Source organism: Varanus komodoensis, unplaced genomic scaffold (assembly GCF_004798865.1).
Source record: "Varanus komodoensis strain SLA01 unplaced genomic scaffold, ASM479886v1 scaffold17, whole genome shotgun sequence".
Classification (NCBI taxonomy): Eukaryota; Metazoa; Chordata; class Lepidosauria; order Squamata; family Varanidae; genus Varanus; species Varanus komodoensis.
The window spans coordinates 19,200,118-19,222,836 of record NW_025335505.1 but is presented as its reverse complement, the minus strand read 5'-3'; the positions used below and the strand labels follow the sequence as shown (position 1 = coordinate 19,222,836).

Here is a 22,719-nt window from a genome sequence, read left to right as displayed (position 1 = left end):
CTGTGTGGTCGCTTTCAATACAGTAACACATCAAGGTGTGGATACACATGTGCTCCTGCCTTACAATGCAGAGTCAGAGCACTGGGTATCCGGTTTCATTACTCGTGTGCACCCTGAGCATTTGGAAACAGGCCTGTAATTTCCATTCTGCATGACAGACTTTCATTATCCACACACAAGGGAATTCTCCACATTTTCCATGCATAGAAAGCAAAACCATTAATCTGGTTTTCTTTACTGTGCATAGCAAGACGTAGTAAGCAATTCCCTAAAACAAAGCAATTATATTATTCATTACATGGAACCATTTCATGGTCTAGACAAATGATATTTGAAGCATATTCCAATTCTATGAGGTGTCTGTGATTTAATTTGTATCCCATTTCCTTGCAGAACAATAATTGTTCTAAATACTATGATGAGTTAGTGGTTTTGATTTAACAAACTTTTATAGGATGAAAAGTTCTATGCTGGGTATAAAATAGGTACCTTTCCTTTTAAATTAATAGCAGGCAAATTACACACAAACTTTTTTTATTTTTGGTACAATTTCATAAAATTGCAGTCTTCTTCATTCAAAAATCCTTCCAGAAAAAAGCTATTAGAGTGTCTTTTGTCTGAACGCAGCTTTTCTTATATCAAAGTTGCTCATCCTTTTCTCAAGCTCTTATTACAAACAGAACTTCAATAAACTGAATATAAATTTTCAACATACACTTTGAAATACTCACTCATGTTGGGATCTTGTGTGCTTTGTGTCTGTGTTTGGGTGTGTGCTTTCATTTACTTATTTTTAAGAAGTCCATCCATGTGATAACCCTGTATTGTAAATAAATTTATTCTTTTTGTTCACACATGTGTTGAATTAGTGAATGGTGGTGTGTCAATGTTACTCTTATTTTCTTTAACTTCATTGAGAGGTGAGCTCATGCCAATCTGGCATTTGAACACTTGCTTATAGGCCTTCCTAAAATTCTCTGAAAGAAAGGCGTAAATAATAGGATTCACAGAAGAATTGCTATAAGCCAGGCAATGCGCTGTCACTCTGAAGAGAAATGAAGCTTGAGTCAAGGGGAAGTCTCCAAATTCAGCCCAGAGGTGCACAATGTGATGTGGTAGCCAGGATATTCCAAAAACCACTACGACCACTAAGACCGTTTGTGCCGTCTAAGATAGAAAAGGTAAATCACAGATTATTCATTAAAGAAATGAATACCCTGGTCGACAATGCAGACTTGAAAAGCATTGTTAATCCACATGAAAAATAATGAAAATTGGAAACATATGTCTAAGTGCAGCCAATTCTCATGAGTGATATTCAAATATACCTAGTGGTGGCTGGTACAATTTTAACAAACTGCACGAGGATCTCTGGATTACCTAATAAATGCACTGTGTCACATTAAAAAGGTGTTTTTTAGAAGTTTGCTAAGAGGCAAATTGGACTTGAAATGTCTATCAGAAATAAGTCCATCAAGTTCAGTATGGTCTTCTGCCGGGAAAACTCAGTAAGATATATTCTGAGTACCCATGCATAAGATTGCATTATAATAGACTCATCTGCAAATCCAAACTTTCATTCTCAGTGAGATACAACATGCAGCTTCAACAACTGAGATGTCCCAATTCCTCCTGCCTGACAGGGCTACTCTGGGGCAAGAGGTTTGGCTTGGCAACACTCCCTTGTTCCCAAGACAGATCCAGAGAGGAATGGGCCTCATCCCATCCAGAGCACCTCTCTGCAGGAGAAGGCAGGCATTACCCCACTGGGTTCCTGGGCATGAGTCCTTCTTGGATAGTGAGGACTCTCTGACCACCATGGCAAGCTGACTCATGATCATGGCTGTCAAAGACAGGAGACTCGTTCCTGTTGTGTCCTCTGGGATGCTACCAGGACAAACTAGATAGAAGGTAGCATGGGAACAAAGCATGAACAACACCGGGTGTCTGTTGGGACCATCAGGAGTGCTTGACTCTGAACAGCAACCCATCTCGGTGATTTACTTTACATTTTAAAACATGGGGGATCAACCATTGTGCATTTGTTTCTTCATTCTAGCTGTCCCAGGAAAGCCTGAAACCATCAAAGCAGAAATTAAAGCACACGTTCCATTTTAAGTCTATCACTAAATGCAGACTCCATGGTTAGGATCAGAGTCCATTTTCTTCCTTTGTCCCAACTTTATTTTGTTAATCAGCTAGTCTAACGAAGAATTCTGGAGAACAAAGAAGCTTGCACACTGTTTGTGATATTACATTGGCCTAATAAAGGTACTACAGTAAAATAGATTTTGGAATGAGAAAAGCAATTTACCTTCTTCTTGGATGCTTCTGATTTCTTTGATATGTTCTTCAGTTTTTTATGCAGATGACTGAGGACCTGAGAAGATAAATTCGTACGTTTTAGTTTATTTGTAAATTCCAGAGTCTGTAATATACACACAGCTGGTTGATCTATTAATAACTTTAATAGTTATAGTTTCTAACCTGATAGGCACAGTACCTGTGGGAAAACATATACAGTGAAGTCAATAAAGGAGAATTCTAAACTCACTCCTTCAGAAGTAACATTCTGACTTTTCTAGATATTTGCATTCCAAATTGGATTTAATCTAATACTCTAAGCAAATGGAACACATGATGTAGGTCTGTTCTCCTCATCCATCTGCCAGATGAAAGCAGGTAGGAATGACACCCCGGGCAATGGCTACATACATCAGCTTTAACATGTGGTTACTTCTCAATGAATGAATGGTTTGGATCCCATAACTAGACCATTTCCATGCTGGCTCCACACAGTTTTGATGGTAGCTGACTATGGTAAGAGTTGTTTCTAACCACATAATTCAGTATTACATGTCTAATTTGAAGAAAAATCTAATTAAGTTTAATGGGGCTTACTCTTGAGTAAATATAATATGAGCAGTCAACACACTTTAGACCACAGTATGACACCAATGCCAGATAGAAAGCTTTTTTTTACACAGTCCCAGTGAATGGAAAGAAACTTGATTAATTATATAAAATATGTTAGTCTGTCAACATGCTTATTAGTATTTGATATTACTTTTTAGCCAAAAATAAATCAACAATATATTACTTAGTCCAAATATTGCTTTTGATATTTTCTTTTTAAAAATTCTCCATTATTTCCACTATCCAACTTTAGGCCTGCAGTCTTATACTCACTTTCCTGGGAATAAGTCTCACTGAACTCAAAGGAACATATTCCCAATTATGTAGATGTAGGTACTTATTAGGTATCTGACAAAAACCCCCTAAATGAATTCATATATGTAAATACTAGCTTGACAAGTTTTTACAATCAGAATAATTTATGACTGCATTTTAAGGTACCATATTTTACTGAACTGACTTATAAATATTCATAATATCCTAAGAGTAGAATCTGACATTGCATCTCCCAGAAATTTGAAAACAGCAATTAAACCCAGGTGCCAGCCATAGCAGCCAGAATAAACCAGCATGAATGTAGTCACTCAGAGACTAAGCTCTCTGTTCCTTTTTGAACAAATAGCTCATTGTGTTATGATTGATAATGATGTGGCACATATGGGGGAAAGGGGCATTAACTGAGGTAAATGTGCTGCAGTATAGAACACACAAAGCTTATGTTAAGAATATAGTTATTGAAGGAATCACCATCTATTCCTTATATGTAGATCTGTCAAAAACCAATTTATTGATGAAAAATAATCATATTTTGAGTGGTATAGCTAAGATCATTTATACATGGTCATAAAGGAGGGAAATGTGGCCCCTAAGCTAATGTGGCCCTTGGAATACAGGAAATATGGTCTATGATACTCCATGTAAGCAGATGTGTGTAGAGCTTTACACAGAATGTTTACTTCAATTTTACAGGGGTGTGTTGTGAATTTAATGACTTTTTTGTTTGGTCTTTGAAGCCCAAATCCAGATGAGAAGGATGCTATGCTTGCTCTTGTTCTGTGTTGCTCTATTGTTTCATTAGAGAAAACCTCTTGCAAGTTGACCTATATCAGCTGTTGCTGGCAGGATGGATTGAACAGTGAGCAAAAGCCCTCCTCTAATACTTATGGCTATTTGTTTCATATGCCAGGACAACGTGGAAGATATATGCTGACTAACAAAAATTGTGAAAGTATAGAGGATAAATTAAGCACAATTTCTGCCTCTGTACAACATCATCAATGACAATGGGATACATGGGTTAAGATATCTGCCCTGTATTCCAATTTTCTGACTTTGCAGAGCTTAAGCCTTAACTTTGGTCTTAAACCAGCAAGGGTTTAACGGTTGAAATTCCCTACTTTTTCAAAACGACCTTTATAATTACAATGCTGGATATCCCCGCCTCTTGCCGAAGTACTTGAATTGGCTTTCCTGAAGCTTACCTGTATGCTTCATTATATTCATAATGGTATTATGAATATTTCATTTGTGGCAATCATGATTTTCTTTCAAGGATCAGGATACTAACATTTGACTGAGAATTTCCATGGACAGAGAAGACTTATCAGTGCAGACAGTTGCTTTCCACAGGCAGAAAGCCATGATAATGGAAGAGAGGTGTGGATCTAAGGAGCTCTTCCCCTTTACCTTCCTCAGATGTGGAGCTTACACATGATAAGAAAGACCAGAGAGGGTTAGTTTCTTACAACAATCTCTATGGGTATACACAGAGTGTGAACACATATTCAGGGTACCATACATGTTAAAAAAAAGTATGATGCGATCCTTGTATGGACTTTTGTCAACACATGGAAAGGGAAAGTAAGGCCTGAGGCTTTGTGCTGCATTTCTTCTTTCAGAAAGATGTTGTGAGGCCTTGGTTAAGAACATAAGAAGAGCTATACTGGATCAGACCAACAGTCCATCACTCTATTCACACAGCGGCAAGCCAGCCGCCACAGGATCCCTCATTCAAGATGGGTACAGGCACTCTACCTACCGCAGCTCCTCAACAACTTGTGCATGCAAACACGGAGGTAGCACCTAGCCAACAAGACTAGTAGCCATTGATAACCTTCTGCTCCCTGAATTTGTGCACCAACCCCCCCCCCTTTTAAAGCCATCCAAATTGCTGGCCATCACAACCTTCTGTGACAATGGATTTGGTAGTGCTATGTGAATAAGTACTTCTTTTTATCTGTCCTAAATCTCCCACACAGACTGGGAGAAGCTTCCTCCATGGTAACTCATATGGAGCAGGACCTTAGAGTGGTGGATAGAAGTCTTTACTCTTTTGCCATATGCCTGCAGTCAACTTTACAACTGGATCCTCTATGGCAGTGTAATATGGGGCCTGATCCAGACTGAGACTACAGCAGTGGAGGAAATGAAAATCTCCTTATCCACCCATGCTAGGGACCCAATCCATGCAGTAGCATATGGTCTCACCTTGTGAGGACATTTTGCATAACTATAGGAATAGGCACTGCACATAAAAGCCAACTGCGATATAATTCTGAAAAATTTGGAGTTCCAGGACCCTAACTTGAAAATTAAATAGAATACAAAGGTGTCCATTTTCCACACTTTTAACTTGCTGTACTTGTGGCAATTTGTATCAGATCAGTTTGATATAGTGCATAAATGAAGGTCTCATCAGGTAGATCAGGGATGTCACGTGTTGTTATTAGCTGGATGGGTCTCAATTTTATATGAAATAGAAGTTTGAGGCATCAAGTGATGGGATATATTATTATTATTATTATTATTATTATTATTATTATTATTATTATTATTATTCCCTTGCATGTGGATGGGTGTGTGCATGCATGCCATCTGAGGATAACTTTGCAAGGATCTAATAAGGTGGACCTTAGTGCAGAAAAGTTAATGTCACATTACCAGGCAGAGCAGGAAAAATTTTTACTTGAGACCCTGGAAAGCTGCTGCTAGTCAGTGTCTGCAATTCTGGGCTGTATTTTAGCCTTATAATGCACAACTTTATGCATGTTTAGAAAGAAAAAAATCCTATGGCTGCCCAGGGTATACTGGGAGTTTTAGGACTTATTTCTGTCAAACCATACTTAAGCTTGTAACCTTAAAGAGTCACTAGATTTGGTTATTTTTGTGCAGTAGACTTCCTCTGGCTGCCCCTCTAAAAATACGGCACATCTGTTTTAGTCATGATATAGACTTGGTTTCATAGATTCTTGGTTTCATAGATTCTGGTATCTTGGTTTCATAGATTCTGGACACAATATTGCATTTTAAGTCATTATAAAATGCAGTATGGTATTTGACTTATCTGATTACATAGACCTCCCCAAGATTGTACTTAAAAGCATCATCAATCATTTATTTGTTGTCTAAATAATCTTATTCTAGATGTAGGGATAAACTATATCTAGTAGTAGTGGTCTAGATGGTTTATATAACTATTTTTTCTTCATGTATCATTTTATAGACCTCTTGTGTTTTCACTAGCTTTACCTATAACGGTACTTTTTATCATAAGGTTTCAGAAATTTCTGGAAATTCACATAACTTTTTCAGTAAATTAAAATCATTTTAGTAAACTGAAAGTTCCTTGCAAAATTGTCCCTACCAGTTCAAACTGAAAGATCCTCTTGCAAATTTAGAGTTTAAAAACAACACTGAGACTGGAAGCATATGAATACATTTTAAACTACAGTCATAGGCAGTTATCTTACTGCATTTGGTTTTAGCATTTTTAATAATGCTGTATGAGATTATGCATCTTATCAGGCCAGACCTTTTTCAGACAAAGTAGAGCAGCTGCATCAAACAGGTTACACCAGAGGTCATATGATACATGACAGAAAGCACCTCCTACAGTCAACATCTGAGACCTTCCTCCGAGTGGCACATCCAAGGGATGCCCAGCGGGTGGCAACAAGGCAGAGGTCCCTCTCTGGGAGGTCTCCTGTTTATGGAATGATCACGCCACTGAAGCCCTCCTGCCAACAGCTGAGCTATATTTTTCCAGCACCAGGTTTAGTTTGCCGTCTTCTTCCAGGGATTTAATGGCACTTAAGGATATTAAATGTAATGCCACATCATTTATGCCAGCTGGTTTTAACAGATCTAGTTGTACAACATTATTTCCGCTGTTCCATTATGTGGATTTTTTGATGTTGCGTGTTGGAAATATTTTAATAGGTTTTAATTGTATTGTGTTTTATGAATTAATGTGAACCACCCAGCGAGCTCTGGCTATTCAGCACTGTAGAACTGAATGAATGGAAGCATTACTTTGGTGTCAGAAAAGGAAAGCTTTTTTAAAATTTTATTTTTCCATTTTAACTCCCAGAAAGATGATTGTCTTGGATTTTCTGTCTCTAGTTATGAAATATATTGGCCAGCCTTGGGCATTATTCTATTGGATAAAAGTGTTGTTTGCTGTTCTGCTTTAGGTAGCAAATATCTTGCGCCCATCCTGTAGCCTACCTTAAAGGTGTGGGGTAGTTTATGACTAGATCTAGGATCAATCCACTCACTTCTCACCCAGAGGACACAGAATGCTTAACAAGTGAAAGTGAATAGTTCATAAAGGGAGAGAGCCAAGGTGTAAAGACATAGAAACGTAGAAACAGAGCAAGTAGGAAGGGGCTTCCCGGGCCATCTAGTCCGACCTCCAGCACCAGCTGGCTCCCCTCACGACATGCTCACTATGTGCATGTCCAGCCTATCTTTGAACACCCTCAGCAATGGGGCCTCAACAACCTCCTGTGGAAGCCCATTCCACACCTTGGGGGTCCTAACTGTCAGGAAGTGCTTCCTGGCATCCAAATGGAACCTGGGTTCCCTGAGCTTTGCCCTGTTGGAGCGTGTCCTGCCTTCCTCTGCAGGGGAGAACAGGTCTCTACCCATCTCCATGTGACATCCCCTCACATACCTGTATGTCGCCAACATATCCCCTCTGAGTCTCCTCTTCTCCAGGCTGAAGAGACCCAGTTCCCTCAGTCTCGCCTCATACGGCATCCCCTGCAAACTGGCCACCAACCTTGTGGCCCTACGCTGCACTGACTCCAACCTGGCTATATCCTTTCTGAGCACAATACTCCAGTTGTGGGCACACCAAAGTCGTATAGAGTGATAGTAATACTTCTCTTGATCTAGAAGCCACACTTCTGACTGTGTAACCAAGGGTGGCATTTGCCCTCTTGACCACCGCATCACACTACTGAGTCGTGTTTAGCCTGCAGTCAACCAGTACCCCGAGGTCCCTTTCACAAGTGCTGCCCTCCAGCCACTTGTCACCTAACCTGTACTTATGACACCTATTCCTATGCCCTAAGTGCAAGACCTTGCGCTTATCCACATTGAATGCCATCCTGTTGTCTCCTGCCCACTTCCATAGTCTGTCCTTTTGGATCTGGAGTACCTGCTCCTCAGTTGTGGCCACTGCTCCAGTTTTAGTGTCGTCTGCGAATTTGATCAGCAGACTATTCATCCCTTCTTCCATGTCATTGATGAAAACATTAAACAGGATTGGCCCCAGGACAGAGCCCTGGGGGACCCTGCTTGTCACTGGCTGCCATCCCAATGATTTCCCACTAATGCTACCTTCTGCTTTCAGTCAGTCAACCATGCCCTAATCCACTGGACAGTGCTTTGGTGTATCCCAAAACTCCTCAGTTTCTCCACCAGGATATCATGGGGCAGTTTGTCAAAGGCCTTGCTGAAATCCAGGTATACCACATCCACTGCATCCCTTCCATCTAGCCATCTCGAAACCTTGTCATAGAATTCCACAAGGTTTGTCTGGCAGGACCTGTTTTTGTGGAAGCCGTGTTGTGTGGCTGTCAGCCTCCCTTGCCTATCTAGCATCACTAGATCTCTCTCTATTATGAGCCTTTCCATTGTTTTTCCTACAATGGTCGTAAGACTAACAGGTCTGTAATTCAACAGGTCCACTTGTCTCCGCTTCCTCTTCCTATTTACATGCTGAAAGAAGCCCTTTTTGTTGCTCTTGATATTCTTGGCAAGTCTCAGCTCATAATCAGCCTTAGCCTTGCGAAGAATCCTTCTGCAACAGACCTCCTCCTCCTGATATACCCTTTTGTCTATTTGCCCCAGTACCCATTTCCTATGGAGGTTCCTCTTTCGTCTAATCCATGGCGGCGCTCTCCTCTGCCTCCCCACCTTACTAACTAGAGGTATCGTCAAGGCTTGCACCTCCAAAACGTCCCTTTTGAGTGCCATCCACACCTCCTCAACTCGCTTACCTTCCAGTAACCTATCCCAGGAGACTTTCCCCAGTCTGGCCTTCATTTGGCCAAAATTGGCCCTCTTGAAGTCCCAGCTTCTAGTGCTCGACCTGCTGCATGTCCCCAGTCCCCTGATCTCAAAGCAAAGGATGGAGTGATTACTCGCATCCAGAGCTCTCCTAACCTGTACTTCATTTATCAGTTCCTCTCTATTGGTCAAGACCAAGTCAAGGATGTTTTCCCCCTCGTCACCTCTTGGACCATCTGTGTGAAAAACCCTCCCTCTATAGCTTCTAGGAAGCGACGTGACCTGGCTGTCACCACCAAGTGAGTCTCCCAACTAATATCCGGGAGACTGAAATCTCCCATAATTACTGTGTCTCTTCCCCGAGATAGCCTTAGAATCTGGCCTGTCAGGACATCATCCAGGGTCTCAAGTTGACCTGGACGGTGATAACATACCCCACTGTCAGGTCTCTTTCCCTGTCAAAACCCCTAAATTTCACCCAGACTGCCTCTACCAATTACATGTCCAGATTATTTCTCTCTTCTTAATCTTCTTTTGATGCTTAGTCACATGATCTGATACACAGTAATTACTGTCATCCAGGATGTGCGATTGTGTGCTTCCTTCAAGAAAATATATATCAAATTGTCTTATTGGTATTATAAGGATGTAGTGCATGATTGACAAGCAAAATTAAAAAACATTTCTTCAGAGTAACTCCTAAATGACTTTTCTGCCAAGGCTGTTATGAATTATTGCAGAAGTGTTACCCAATCATGACAGTGTTTCTTTTCAGCTTTTCCACTACACAACCTTGAGGTGGCACTGTGGTGTAACAGAATAGTCCAAACACACACCCATAGAACCCTGTTTTCTTTCACCATGACAAATAATACTTGATTTCCCTGTTCTAAAAAGAACTTGCTCAAAGTGCTGTTTAAAAATAGAAGTGAAATTGCAAGGGTCGTGATCTTCCATAAAGCATCAATAAACCGCTGGGAGTAGGAAATATTGGTACACAGTAAGTGCCTTCTGTAGGAAAGCTTTTAGTAGCATTGCAGAATTAATTTTCTACACTTTTCACCTCAAAACTATTTATTCTTTGTTCTCAAAATGGATTTTGATGCTTTAAAAGTATGCTGTTCTGATCTAGAAGAAATTCTTATAAAAGTATAAATGAGGCCAAATTTGGTCTGCAATTTATTATCAAGACATATACCCTTTCCTGAAACCAAAGGAAGTATTTGTTATTAACTATAGATTCTTATGAGTTTCTTAATCAGCCGAAGACAGAAGAAACATAGGCACATCACTCATTAATCCACAAATTGCCATAATACAAGGTTGCATACAGTACTTATTTCTGTTCTCCTACTCTCTCTTCCAGTAGCCTTTTGCATTTTAGAGAATTAAAAGAAAGAGAACACTGTTAGTTAGAACCTTTTTGCTACTGGGTGGTAAGAAATAAAATGAAATGAACAAATAAATCTCCTTAGACATTTTTATGCATGCATCCAGAGACGCTCCTTCTAACTAAGGAACTGCTATCATCAGAACAACCTTCCTCTAACAGAGGAAGTTCTTCCAAAGATGAGAGTCCCTCTAAATCCTACCTTTGGGATTTAAGGAGAATCATGTGTCTGTTTGAATTGGAATACAAGTGTGAAAACTATATGGTTCAAACTGTTAAGCATGAATGATAAAGCTAGTTGCTTTATACAACAAAGCTACCACTTACAACTATTTTGTTAGCATTTTCAAGCATTCCTATACACCCTTTTGCATCAGTTTGTTTGCAAAACACTTGTAATTCAATGGATCTACAAGAATGCGTATTCACATTACAATGGTTTCCTCTAGTTTTCCTCATTCATATATGAGTTGCTTTCCTTTCTGTCTTCCTAAGACATTGATATAAACAGCACATAGGATACTCAAACATAATTAAAGCCTCAATAGTGACATTATTCATTTCTAGAAGGCAACTGCTATTCTTGTAATTCTTTCACTTGTTTCATAGGGCAGATCTTCTGCAGCAATTATGGTACAGGAATATTATATTTAAATTAATGTATCGATAAAGTTTATTAAAGTTACTTTCTAATGAATAATCAGTTTTCTAAAAAGAAAAAATACACTTTCAATAATGTCCTGTCATATATATGTATTTCTGTCAGGGTTTCATTAAATCATAATATCAGGATATCCAATAATGGGAAAATTAAGTATTCCATTATACTTAATATTAGCCTGTGGTGTCATGTATGCAAAATCTTCTGCAAATGCATGGGAGAACTTGCAGGTTGTCACTCACACATCTTCCTGAGAAACTACTCCAGAACCTCAGGAGAATTTCCAGAGCAACCTGCAATAGGGCACTGCAGGGGTTGCTGCCTGGGAAAAATTATTGTGACTCCCCTGTGTGCTAGCTAAGTGCATCTTTGGATTCAGTCCTGCACATAGAATTCTCTGGAGATGCCACACTGGCCACCATCCAATTTGGAGAAGTTTGATGTAGAGTTTAAAATTTGTAAAAGAAGTTAAGGAGAGGTGTTTGGACCCTGTTGCTCTTCCAATGACAGTACCAGGTATACAGGAAAATTGCTTTGCTTCATCTTGATTTCTGACTCATTTGGACACATTTTTATTTGCCCAATAGTTTTTGCAGGCTAAATCTTAACTGGCTAAATCAAGCCAAGCAGGTTTATTCAACACTAAGAAGAGCCAAGAGACACATTTACCTGATCTAATCAGCACTCTGAGTAACCTAGGGATGCTATTCAAGCATAGCTTTATCACCAGCTGCCCATGGGAGTCTTCACATCTTTGCCAATCGTTCAGGCTGGCTTTAGCATCCTGGAAGGTGTAGACTTTTTCCAATCTAAACACGCATTGGACTGTGTCAAGTGCCCTGTACTGGCACACACATAGAGGATGTAGCTGCATCCATGGATGCCTCCAGAGAGACAGTTCCTAACACTCTCAACTTTGTGCAAATTGTCCATTGTTCCTTCCTTAAATGAATTTTTTTTGGAATGGAAAATGAAGGAGAAAGCACTAGGAAAGTTTAAGATTACACACTGAAATCAACATAATCATTCATCCCTGCAAAATTACATGACTGAGGCATAGCAATTGCATAGTAAAAAAATTTTTCAGAAGCATCCAATTTCATGCTTTTCTGAAGAATTATTCTGTTCTACTGATTTGTTGATAGACCCCAACTCGGAAGGAAATCATCCATTCCAGGTGCCATAAAAATTACATTAAGAAATGTGATATATAAATTCTGTCTTCTTGCACCATTCCCATTCAAGTTAAAAACTGGATTTCTATGCATTTATTTGAAACTATGTTAAAGCAATTCAGAGACATGAATTAATAGAAAAATTGAGACTTGAATTGAATGCTTCTAGTAACTCATGTACAAATGCACTTAGAAAATGCTCTTAAAATGCTGACAAGTGAAATACCTCTGAGAACATACATTTTGTTTCTCTTGAATTTCTAGTGAAAGAGTTTTTAGAATAACTGTTCTTCTTAGGAGCTAAATGTATATAGTACTTCAGTGACAGGCAATATGTAAAGTAAGCTGCTTTGTTCAATAACAAAACCTTTATAAATAAAAGTTTTACAAAAACAGAAATCTACCAAAAATCTATTGGCGCTATTATGAGCACCAATAGCTATAGGTGAGTATGACAGACTTGCAAATGTTTGTTACAGAAGAGAGGACCAAAGAGGCTGATTACTTGTCACAAACCCCAAGCAAGGATGGCATTTGCTGCAAGCTTTTCAAGAACAATTTGATCTGATGGATACCTGAAGTAATCTAACTTGTTGATTCCTTTAATCAAACTTCTTGATTCCAATTAGATCAGAAGTAGTAGTGGTGTTGAGATGCAGGTGGTGCAGTGGTTTAAGCTGCTGGACTGGTTGATCAAAAGGTCACTGGTTCGAATCTGCACAACGGGGTGAGTTCCCATTGCTCTGCCCCAGCTCCTGCCAACCTTCCAGTTCAAAAGCATGCAAAGGCAAGTAGATAAAAAGGTGCCACTTTGGTGGGCAGGTAACAGTGTTCTGTGCACTTCGGTGTTTAGTCATGCCGGCCACAGGACCACAGAGACTGTCCGTGGACAAACACTGGCTCTCTCGGCTAGGAAACGGAGATGAGCACCTCCCACTAGAGTCAGACGTGTCTGGACTTTAATGCCATGGCGAAATCTTTACCTTTTTAGAGTGGTGCCATTACCCAGAAAAGTAAGAAAAATTAACCTGGTAATTAATAGCTAATTGATTTAATTGAGGTAGAGATAAACATGAGAGAGGAATGGGTTATAGCCGATATTAAAAGATTCCATATAATCATAGGAAAATTTGATAGGAACCAATAGTTAAAAAATATCTTCCATTTTATGTTGAGCTACTCCTTCTATAATGAGGCAAGACATAAATAACTGAAGCATTTTCTTCTGGGAGTTTCTCACTGACTGAATCCCTCAAAAATGCAATCCTCTTTGCCAGCATAGTTGGAACATTCCTGAAAATCTAGCTCCCTTTTTTCTGTTTCATGTAATTACAATTTCTTATTTCTACACATTTTAATTCTTTCGTTACTACTGCATTGTTTTAATGACACTTGTTCTCAGTGGGATTTTTAACATTTTTGTGACCACTAAGGTTGTTATAAATTAGGGATGAAAGGTGTTCCCCACCCTGATTCCAAATTGCCACCCCCAGATTTCCAATGGGGCTTGAAGATGAGACTTTTGTAGTGCTTCCTCTAGTGCCTGCCACATTCAAAGAGGTTGTGGGGTGTCTGAGACAACTCACGACCCTCCCATATTTTTTTCTGTTTCTTCCTTCTGTTTTCTTAACACAAAATTGTCACTGAGGAGAAAAAGATGGAACAGCTTCCCAGTGCCATAAATTTCTAGGATTAGGAGTCCTCTGTAGAGAAACACCACAGCAGAGGAGTATCCTGACAGGCAAGCTAGGGGGAAAAAACCTTTGTGGTCATGTAATTCTCACATGCTTAATTGCACAGCTCTGTTATTATGCTTGAGGTCTAAATCTTGTGCCAGCCATTAAAATTAAAATAATAGCCACTATGCTGAAGCATTATAACCCATTATGCTTTAATAATGTTGTGTGCAATGCCAGCATTGCCCAATGATACACCAGCTGTTCTACTTATCTTCTGCAAGACTTTTCTTCTTGGACAAGTAGTTGATTGAGATACTAGATGGTACTAGATGGCAGGTTTGAATGGGAAGCCCGTAGGATTTGGCTGCATGTGTTCTATTATTGCTTGCATCCTAAACCTTTGTGCACACAGACTATATTTAAATAAACAGTGGTGGCCAGTGCAGCAGTTTCCTAAGCAAAATCCATTCAGTGACAACCAGGGAAGTGAATTCCATACATCATGTATTTAACTATGATGGATGGGAGCAAAGGCAGGGGAGGTGCTCATTACCAGGGACCATGTGCACAGTTGTTGCCTGGATAGATTTCCCTGCTGACAGCAGCAGCCTGTACCAGCACCACCTCCCTTCACTGCAGCCTTCCAGGACCTGAAAGTACGTGTGGGAGTTCCCGCCATCCTCAGTTCCCACAATAGTTCCACAATGGCTCCCGCTTCATTCAGTGTGTGATCAGAATGCAGACTGACACAGAACGTTGCACCAAGTTTGCAGTAGGGTACAGAACAGTCTTGAAGGAATTCTCTGTAGCTCTATTCAGCTAGTCTATATCTGAATAAATAAACATGTGAGAAGGGGAGAGCATGCTAGTCCCACCATTCCTCACATTCTTACATCTTCTCTAGTCCTTCAGGATGACTTCCTGAAGAGGAGAGCCTTCCGTAGCTGTGGAAGCTCTCCTCAAGAGCCAGAGTGCTGGGACATGGCTGATATACTTCCCTTCCTTGTATACAGTATTTATGACATCTTGATGTAGAATGCCTGAATACTGCTCCTGTTGAGATCTGTGTGAGGACTAGAGTAACTGCTGGCATTGTTCCCAGCATCCCACAGGGCACTGGCCATGCCTCCAGGAGATCTTCATGTTGCTGTGAATGGAAAGTCTATGCATGAGCAGCTGCTGTGCCAGTGACTGGAAGTGGAGCCAACCATGTAGAGATGTTCTAAGTGTCTTACTAATAATTAGAACTGCCTTACTAATAATTGATGCATCCTACCACTTTTGCTATTCAAAATGGAAACATTTCTGTCTTTTTTTTTGAGACATTCCTACAAGTGAAAGCTAGCATTCCTGCTATCAAGCTGTTCTACTTGATATTTTCATGCATATTACATTTAAGCATTTTGCTGTATGAGAAGACTTTGAAGGGAAAGAAGCCACTACCTCATGTGGGCAATTTACACAGTTAGCAGCTGGAAATTAGTGAGTGAGTAAATTGCCTGCTGAGGTGGGGAACTGCATCCTTTGTCCCCTTTTGGCTCTGGGCCTGCTTGGAAGTATAGAAAGTCTGGACTAAAGACAGAAAAAACAGTTATTTTCAAACAATATTTCTAATTAAAGAACCAATTCCAAAATTCATTGTTCTTTAGAATATGAGAATCAGTGAAATTTTGGCTATGAAGGTAAAACAGTTATAGATGTCAAGAGATGAAATAAGTTTCAGTAAGAATAAAATCAGTCTGCTGCAACGAAATGTGAATTCTAGCAAAATAATGGTTCAAGTTATTCTGGATTCAAGGATGCAGGCAGTGGGAGTATAGAAAGTAGATCATCAGTCAGAATTAAAGTGCATGTGGACCTTAAATGCTATGGCTCAGGCCCTTCAGCTTCTAGCATCTCTATTGATTTTCTCTGTCTCAATCAGACAGTCAAAATGAGGTCTTCATCACTAACTGCTTCTTAGTCTAAGCCAATGAAGACAATAGCAGAGCTGACACTGACTATCATGAGTGCAACTCAGAGAACACACTGCCCTGTTGGCATTGTTTCTTCTTCTCATTCTAGTCCATAATCCATTCATGAAAGTGGCAAGACCCCCATTGACAGTAGCTCTTCATCTGCTAAATGACATAAGGCTTCTGTTCACAGAACTCCCACTGGGACGTGGTCTGTGCAACCAGTACCTGGAAATCAGTGCTGCTGCAGGAACAGATTTTGGGAAACATCTTCCTTTATCCTCCAGCAGATGATTCACATGCTGTCATCATCATACAAAGCAGCATTCACTCAGACATAGCCCATTGCTGCTTGCAAAGATGTCTGGATTAAAGCTTCTGTCTTTAGCCACACAATAAGAAGCACAGCAAGAACCCAGAAGCATGTCCCATTTTGAAACAGGTATTAGAAACATGTATGTCTATGACTAAGCTGCAAGCGGTGCAGCACAATTACAAAAGCAGGGTACTTTAGCTGCTCTCTCTCAGTTCTCACTCTAGTACCATAACTAGAAAGTTTGCCAACTTCTACTAGAAAGTTTGCCATACCATTAAGAGAACACGAGATCAATAAATTGTTAAGCCCTATGAATGTCACCTCATATTCTGTACTTCAGATTGTGCAATACTTTCCCATACTTTCCAGGTAAGCCCTCCCCAAGCTACCCCATTCATAACTTCATTAAGTTCTTATAAACCTGAACTGCTGCATATTCAACTTTGAAGTTTCAATGCATGTAGAACATTAGGCAATTAGACCTATGCCCAGTGCAGAGATTCTTCACATGAAAGATTCCTTGCACTCAGTCAGCCTTTGCGTATCTGTAGGCTGCCCTCTGATAGAAGCTATGTACCATACAGGAGAAGAAGCATCGCTTGTGGGTAAGCTGTGCACGGCATGTGTCCACATTGTTTTACTGTAGTATAGTGTAAATCCTTGCCCTGTAGAGATTCCCCCCTTTCATACTCACTGGAGTGGGTGTCTCACATGCTTGTGTGGCACCTCCTCTGCAACTTATGAGCTTGCACTTACCTTAGCATAACAGAAAGAAATGAGCAGCAGAGGCAGCAGGTACCCAAAGACAAAGGTGCAGATCACGTAGACTCTCTTGTGCTGAAGATTGGGCCACACTTCCCAACAGAAAGTCTGGTTAACGAAGTCACGCTGGATGATGCGCTGATGGTGAGCCACAGGGGAGGCCATGGCGATGGAGAGCAGCCAGATGACCCCTACGCCAATGAGTGCGTTACGGGACACCCTCAGGGATGAGGAGCGCCGGGAATGCACAATGGCCACATAGCGGTCCACAGACATGGCTGAAAGGGTGAAGATGCTGACCAACATCGAGACGGTGAAGAAGTAGTGGACAAATTTGCAGATGAAGGTGCCCAGGACCCAGCTGGGCAACAAGTACACTGTGGACTGGAAGGGGATGCAGAAGAGCAAGTAGGCCAAGTCAGCGATGCTCAGGTTGAGGACAAAGATGTTGGTGGTGCTGCGGGGCTTGCCGGGCTTGCTCCGGGCAAGCACTGTAATGACCAAGGAGTTGCCCAGCACGCCCAGCATGAAAATGAGCCCAAAAGCGATCAGGGTGATGAAGTTTTCAATGCCGATCTCGAAGGCGAAGTGGGCATTCTCCTTCTGGCGGTGCTCCAGGGACGACCTGGAGGCATTGGCGTCCAGCCCGGGCAGCAGCCCCCAGCTCTGGTTCGTGGAGGCGGCTGATGCCTCTGCGTCCATCTCCACTCTGCGCGCCTTGGGGAGGCAAAGTCGGCGAAAGGAAGCAACAGCTGGCCCGCCTGGCTCTGCGCCCGCTTCCCCGCAGTCCCGTCCTGACCCGGCGCTCCGAAACCCAAACCCCCGCCGAAGAATCCACCGGCGCGGAGCAAAAGCCCCTGACCCGTCCCGGTCCTTTCTTTACGAGCGGCGCGGAGAAGCCGGAGCTCTCCGTCCTTCGTTTAGCGCTGAGCGCAGGGAGGAAGGCAGGGCGCGCCGGGCGAGCGCACCGGACCCAGGTGGCGAGCAGACCTTCCTCTCGCCTCCTTTTGCAGCTGCAGAAGCGGACCTCGCCGCTTGTCTTTCCCGCTTCTCTTACTTGGCCAGCGAAGCACGGGGCCAGCGAGCCGGACTCCCTCGGCACCGACGGCAACAACAGCCCCTGACCGGCGGCGCGCTGCCTACTGCGCTCTTCTCGCTGCCTTTTCTCCTAATTCCCCACCTTGACGCTCCTCCCTCAGTCGGCCTGACGTGTCTCTTCACTCTGACAGCAAAAGCTGCCCCCGGGCTGGGGCGGTTCTCCAGCCTCCTCTGCTACAATCGCCTCCCTTCTCTCTCCCCAGGTCCCAATTGCTTGACCGAGCAGCGAGCGAGGCACGAACCCAGAGAGGTTGCGAAGAGGCTGCCTGGATCGGGTTTTAGTCCCCGCGCTTGGTCTAGCAATTGGGACAGGAGGGGAGGAAGAAAATGCGAAAGGGGGGTGCTTTGCCCCAACTTGCTCTACCTTCCCTCCTCATCTTGCTGATTGCACTGAGTCAGCAAAGAGGGCACCCCACTTACCCCAGCTAGGAGGGGCCGCCCAGAATCTGCAACTCCACCTTCAATTTACTTCTGAGATGTTCTCCTTACGTTCTCCCAAATTGCTCAGCGCAGAGTGCAGGTCTCCCTCCGTTATGACGCAAGGCTGAAAGGCATCTAAGTCAAGGAGAGAGAAGGGAGCTGGGAGCATCCGTATCACAGTAGCGTTCTCACTGCCCGGGTGTACTCCCATTTTCCTTTCTCGCAGTGCTGCATGGAGAAAAAGATTGGGAAACCCCCACTGAGAAAGTATTCTCTCTCCTCTTTGCCATGGAAAAAGTGTTCAAGTCCAGGACTGGGCACAGCTCCTAGCCTGTCCAATCTGTGGACACAACTTGGGAAGATGTAGCTTCTCTGGACATGTTCTCACACATGAAACTAAGTGATCTTGCGTTCTCCTAAATATTTTCCTGGATCTTCCACTTTAGCAGCATTCATGTGTAAAGCAAAGAGAAACCCAAACATGTTTATTAATACCATGGGAGGTGGTTGAAGCCCCATTGGTGAGGGTGTTTAAGGATAGGCTGGACATGCATATGGTAGGCATGTCATGAGTGCAGTGGACTGGAGCAAGGGTCAGACTAGATGTCCCAGATGCCCCTTCTGACTTGCTCTGTTTCTGTGTTTGTAATATCACATAGAAACACCCAAGTTGGTACTACTGGTCAAAATTGAGCACTATCCATAGGATAAGGCAGCAGGACTCTGAAAGGATTCTGTGTCTTTAGCAGCCATCTGCCATGCAAACATAAAAAGGCAAAACATTTCTCATAACAATATCTGCATGCTTGAAAAAGCTTTGTACAGTCAATACTTCCCTATTGCCTGCACAACAGCAGAAATAATAATACAAAAATAAATTCTGTTCCACTGTGCCTGATTAGCATTTCTACTTTGCTTCCCTTTCAGTGTCTGATATGTAATATGTCATAGCCTTTACTACCACTGTGACATCTAAAAATCTCACTTTCTTTTATTTTTTTTAACTCTCTGACACTTGTCTGAACTAACTGAATTACAGAAGCACTCATGTAAGCATTTAAAAACTGAGAGGTTGCATATACTGGCGAAGCTAGCAGCAATGCTCTCCTGTGCCAGCAATTTTATCTTGATTATTTTTGATTTCCTTCATTTGGTTGTTTGTAGGTAATGCACACTGTGTAATACCCTTGAGTGGTCCCTTGTCTGTGACTTGCCAGAACAAGGCAAATCTCTGTCCATTAGCTCTGGTCTATACATCCATCTGGTCTATACATCCACCTAATGAGAAGGAAGGACTCCCTGGAGAAGAGTCTAATGCTGAGTCTAGATGGCGAAAGAAGAAGGGGACGGCAGAGGATGAGGTGGCTAGATGGAGTCACTAAGGCAGTTGGTGTGAGCTTGGGTGGACTCCATGAGATGGTGGAGGACAGGAAGGCCTGGAGGAGTGTTGTCTGTGGGGTCGCGATGGGTCAGACACGACTTCGCGACTAACAACAACAACAACAACAACAACATACATTCACAATTGCTTTGGAGTTGGCCCACAGAACCAAGATAGCACACTTGAAGTAGTAATTACACAGAATTTTACATGCTCTGCACATACTCTAACACCCAGTACCATACTTCGCTAAGTAATTTGTAACAAGCTTAGTTAGACTTAGACTGACAAGCTTAGTTAGACTTAGACTGACTGACTTGAGTTTTATTTGGAATCTAGTCTGATTGTGGATTTCCTTTGTAATTCTCTCCTCACACCAAAAAAGTAGTCTTTATATATGAATGTTTGCCTGCACTGTTTTAAATGGAGGATTCTTATTAAATTCTTCCCCATGTGCAAGACTCCATGGTTGCTAAGCTACCTCTTGTCTTCATATGGTAGTTCACAACATCTTATTAATCTTTATGCCTTGTGGGCTTTGGACAAGTAAATCCTAACTGTAAATCCTTTTGATTTTCTTTCTAGCAAATTGACCTTGGCAACAGGCGTCAAACTCCTCAAACAGTTCAATGCCTTAGAGAATTCAGGTGAGGTTCACCTTTCAGTGGTTGCCTATATGGAGTTTTAGGGAATCCTTTAGAAAAACCAGCCCGTCAAGTATGGAAAGTATCTCTACAATCTATAACAAAAACACTAGTCTTTAAGAGGTATTTTCACATGAAATTTAAAGCAGAGCTTTGTTCTATTAGTCTGTAAAATGAATGCAATTCCTACTTTGTCCAGATTGCCTCTGCCCCAGCTCAACTATCATCAAGCAAAAGCTATTGGCATAAACAGCAAAGATTCTTAGTGATTCTTACAATTTATATATAAAAGTGTTTCACCACCAGTCACTCTCATGGGTGTTTCTGTTCATTAGCAACCCCTGCTGGCTAAATGTTGCACTATTCTCAGGTCTAAGCTGCATTTTTCATGCTATAGATATGCTTTTCCTCCTTATTAATTATGTTAATTACTTACCTATATAAAGTTAGCAAAAATAAACCAAAAAGTTGGAAGCACTCATGGTTAGCACTCAGTGGAGTGGCCTAGCAGAGTGCAAGGATAGAAATTTGAAATTCCATAAAGTTTGGTTTGATCTGATTCATGTTTTGCCCATTTCTCTCAGATGCCAGTGCATATAGAAATTGCAAGCCTGAAGCTTTCACTATCTCAGGCTTATGTCAAACATTCAGAAATCCAAAAGTCTTTATATAATTAGTTCATTTCTCCTATCTTTTTTAAAAGCTGAATTGTTATATTCAAATTTCTCTGGGAATCAAGTTCCACTGAGCAAAACTTCCAACTCTATAAAGAGTTCTGAAATACCCAGAACCTTGCTTACTATTCTGTAACACTGTGATTGATCCAAACAAATACATGCCCATAAATCATAAATATATAGAGGGATTTACTTTTGAGTAAACTCACTAGTGTAACATCTAAAAGGGCTTTGCTATTTTTCCAAAATAGAAGAAATATTCTTTACGTTCTCTCTCATTCTTTTTTAAATATGTATACAGCATTCATGTTAAGGTGAGCAAGCATTCTGCTTGCTTTTTGTGGATTGTCAGGTACCTTTCGTTCTGTTGTTTAATTACCCAGTTACCTGAATTTGCATGTGTACACAATTTGCACAAATTAGCACTTCCAGTAATGTGTAAATCCCCCACTTGAATTATCATGTTTTAGGCTGTGGGGGAAATGTGCAATTTTAGTTTGTGGGGGAATTTTTAAAAACTATGTGGCTAAATTTGTGCAATATTTGGAAACATAAAATGGTCAACAATGGTACCCATATGACTCAGATAAAGCCATTCCACTGCAGAATCCAGAGACTGGGTTTTAATTACAGTTTCAATTGCAGATTTCTCCACCATCCTATTAATGGAAAATAGCTAAGTGTTACAATAGATTTTAAAGGAAAGGTGTCTCATTTTGCTGCAGGATAGAACATAACAAGGATCATACACTACTGTGAGACTTTATGCAGAAATATGCAAGCTGATAATATAGTACATTCCAGCAGTGAAAATGGATGGTCTGAACTTTCATGATTTGAGACTTGCAGCAAATACTAAAGCATGTTTATTCAGAACTAAATCTCATTGGGACTTATTCTCAAGCAAGTATATTTAGGATTGCAGCCTTAATCCTTTTCCCTCTTTAACATTTCAAGCCATGCTGTACCTTACCAAGCATGAACACTCTGAACTGGATATCTGTCATTAGCTCTTATCATTCAGTGTATGTTTCCTTAGAGGATTTTTCTTAGGGGATTTATGACTAGGATGCAAACATAAATGATCAGATGATGAAGGAAGCCAAGTGAAGCTTAGGCTAAATAAGGACTCAGCAAGGTCTAAAAATGTCATCTGTCCAGTCCAGAACACTTTTTCAGCAACACTAAGTAACCAAAACGATCCTCCGACACACATCATGACTCAAAGGGAAAAGTTTGTTGTGTGCTTTTCAGTCAGTGTTGAACCTCTTATGCTAGAAGCTAAGCCTTGTAGACTTGACTGTGATCCAAAGCAAGGCCACTGGGAAAATGGCAAATTCCCATGTTA

General features: G+C 41.3%; 1 protein-coding gene across 1 annotated transcript; it reads right to left on the bottom strand.

Annotated features, from left to right (window-relative positions):
• Positions 1-551: 551 nt before the first annotated feature.
• On the bottom strand, positions 552-18,209 carry GALR1 (galanin receptor 1). The gene is made up of 3 exons (XM_044426470.1): positions 17,146-18,209; positions 2,315-2,380; positions 552-1,167 (listed from the first exon to the last, which is right to left on the bottom strand). Exons 1-3 carry the CDS (start codon positions 17,851-17,853, stop codon positions 850-852), a joined length of 1,092 nt encoding a protein of 363 aa, XP_044282405.1. The 5' UTR covers positions 17,854-18,209; the 3' UTR covers positions 552-849.
• Between the last annotated feature and the right edge of the window lie 4,510 nt (positions 18,210-22,719).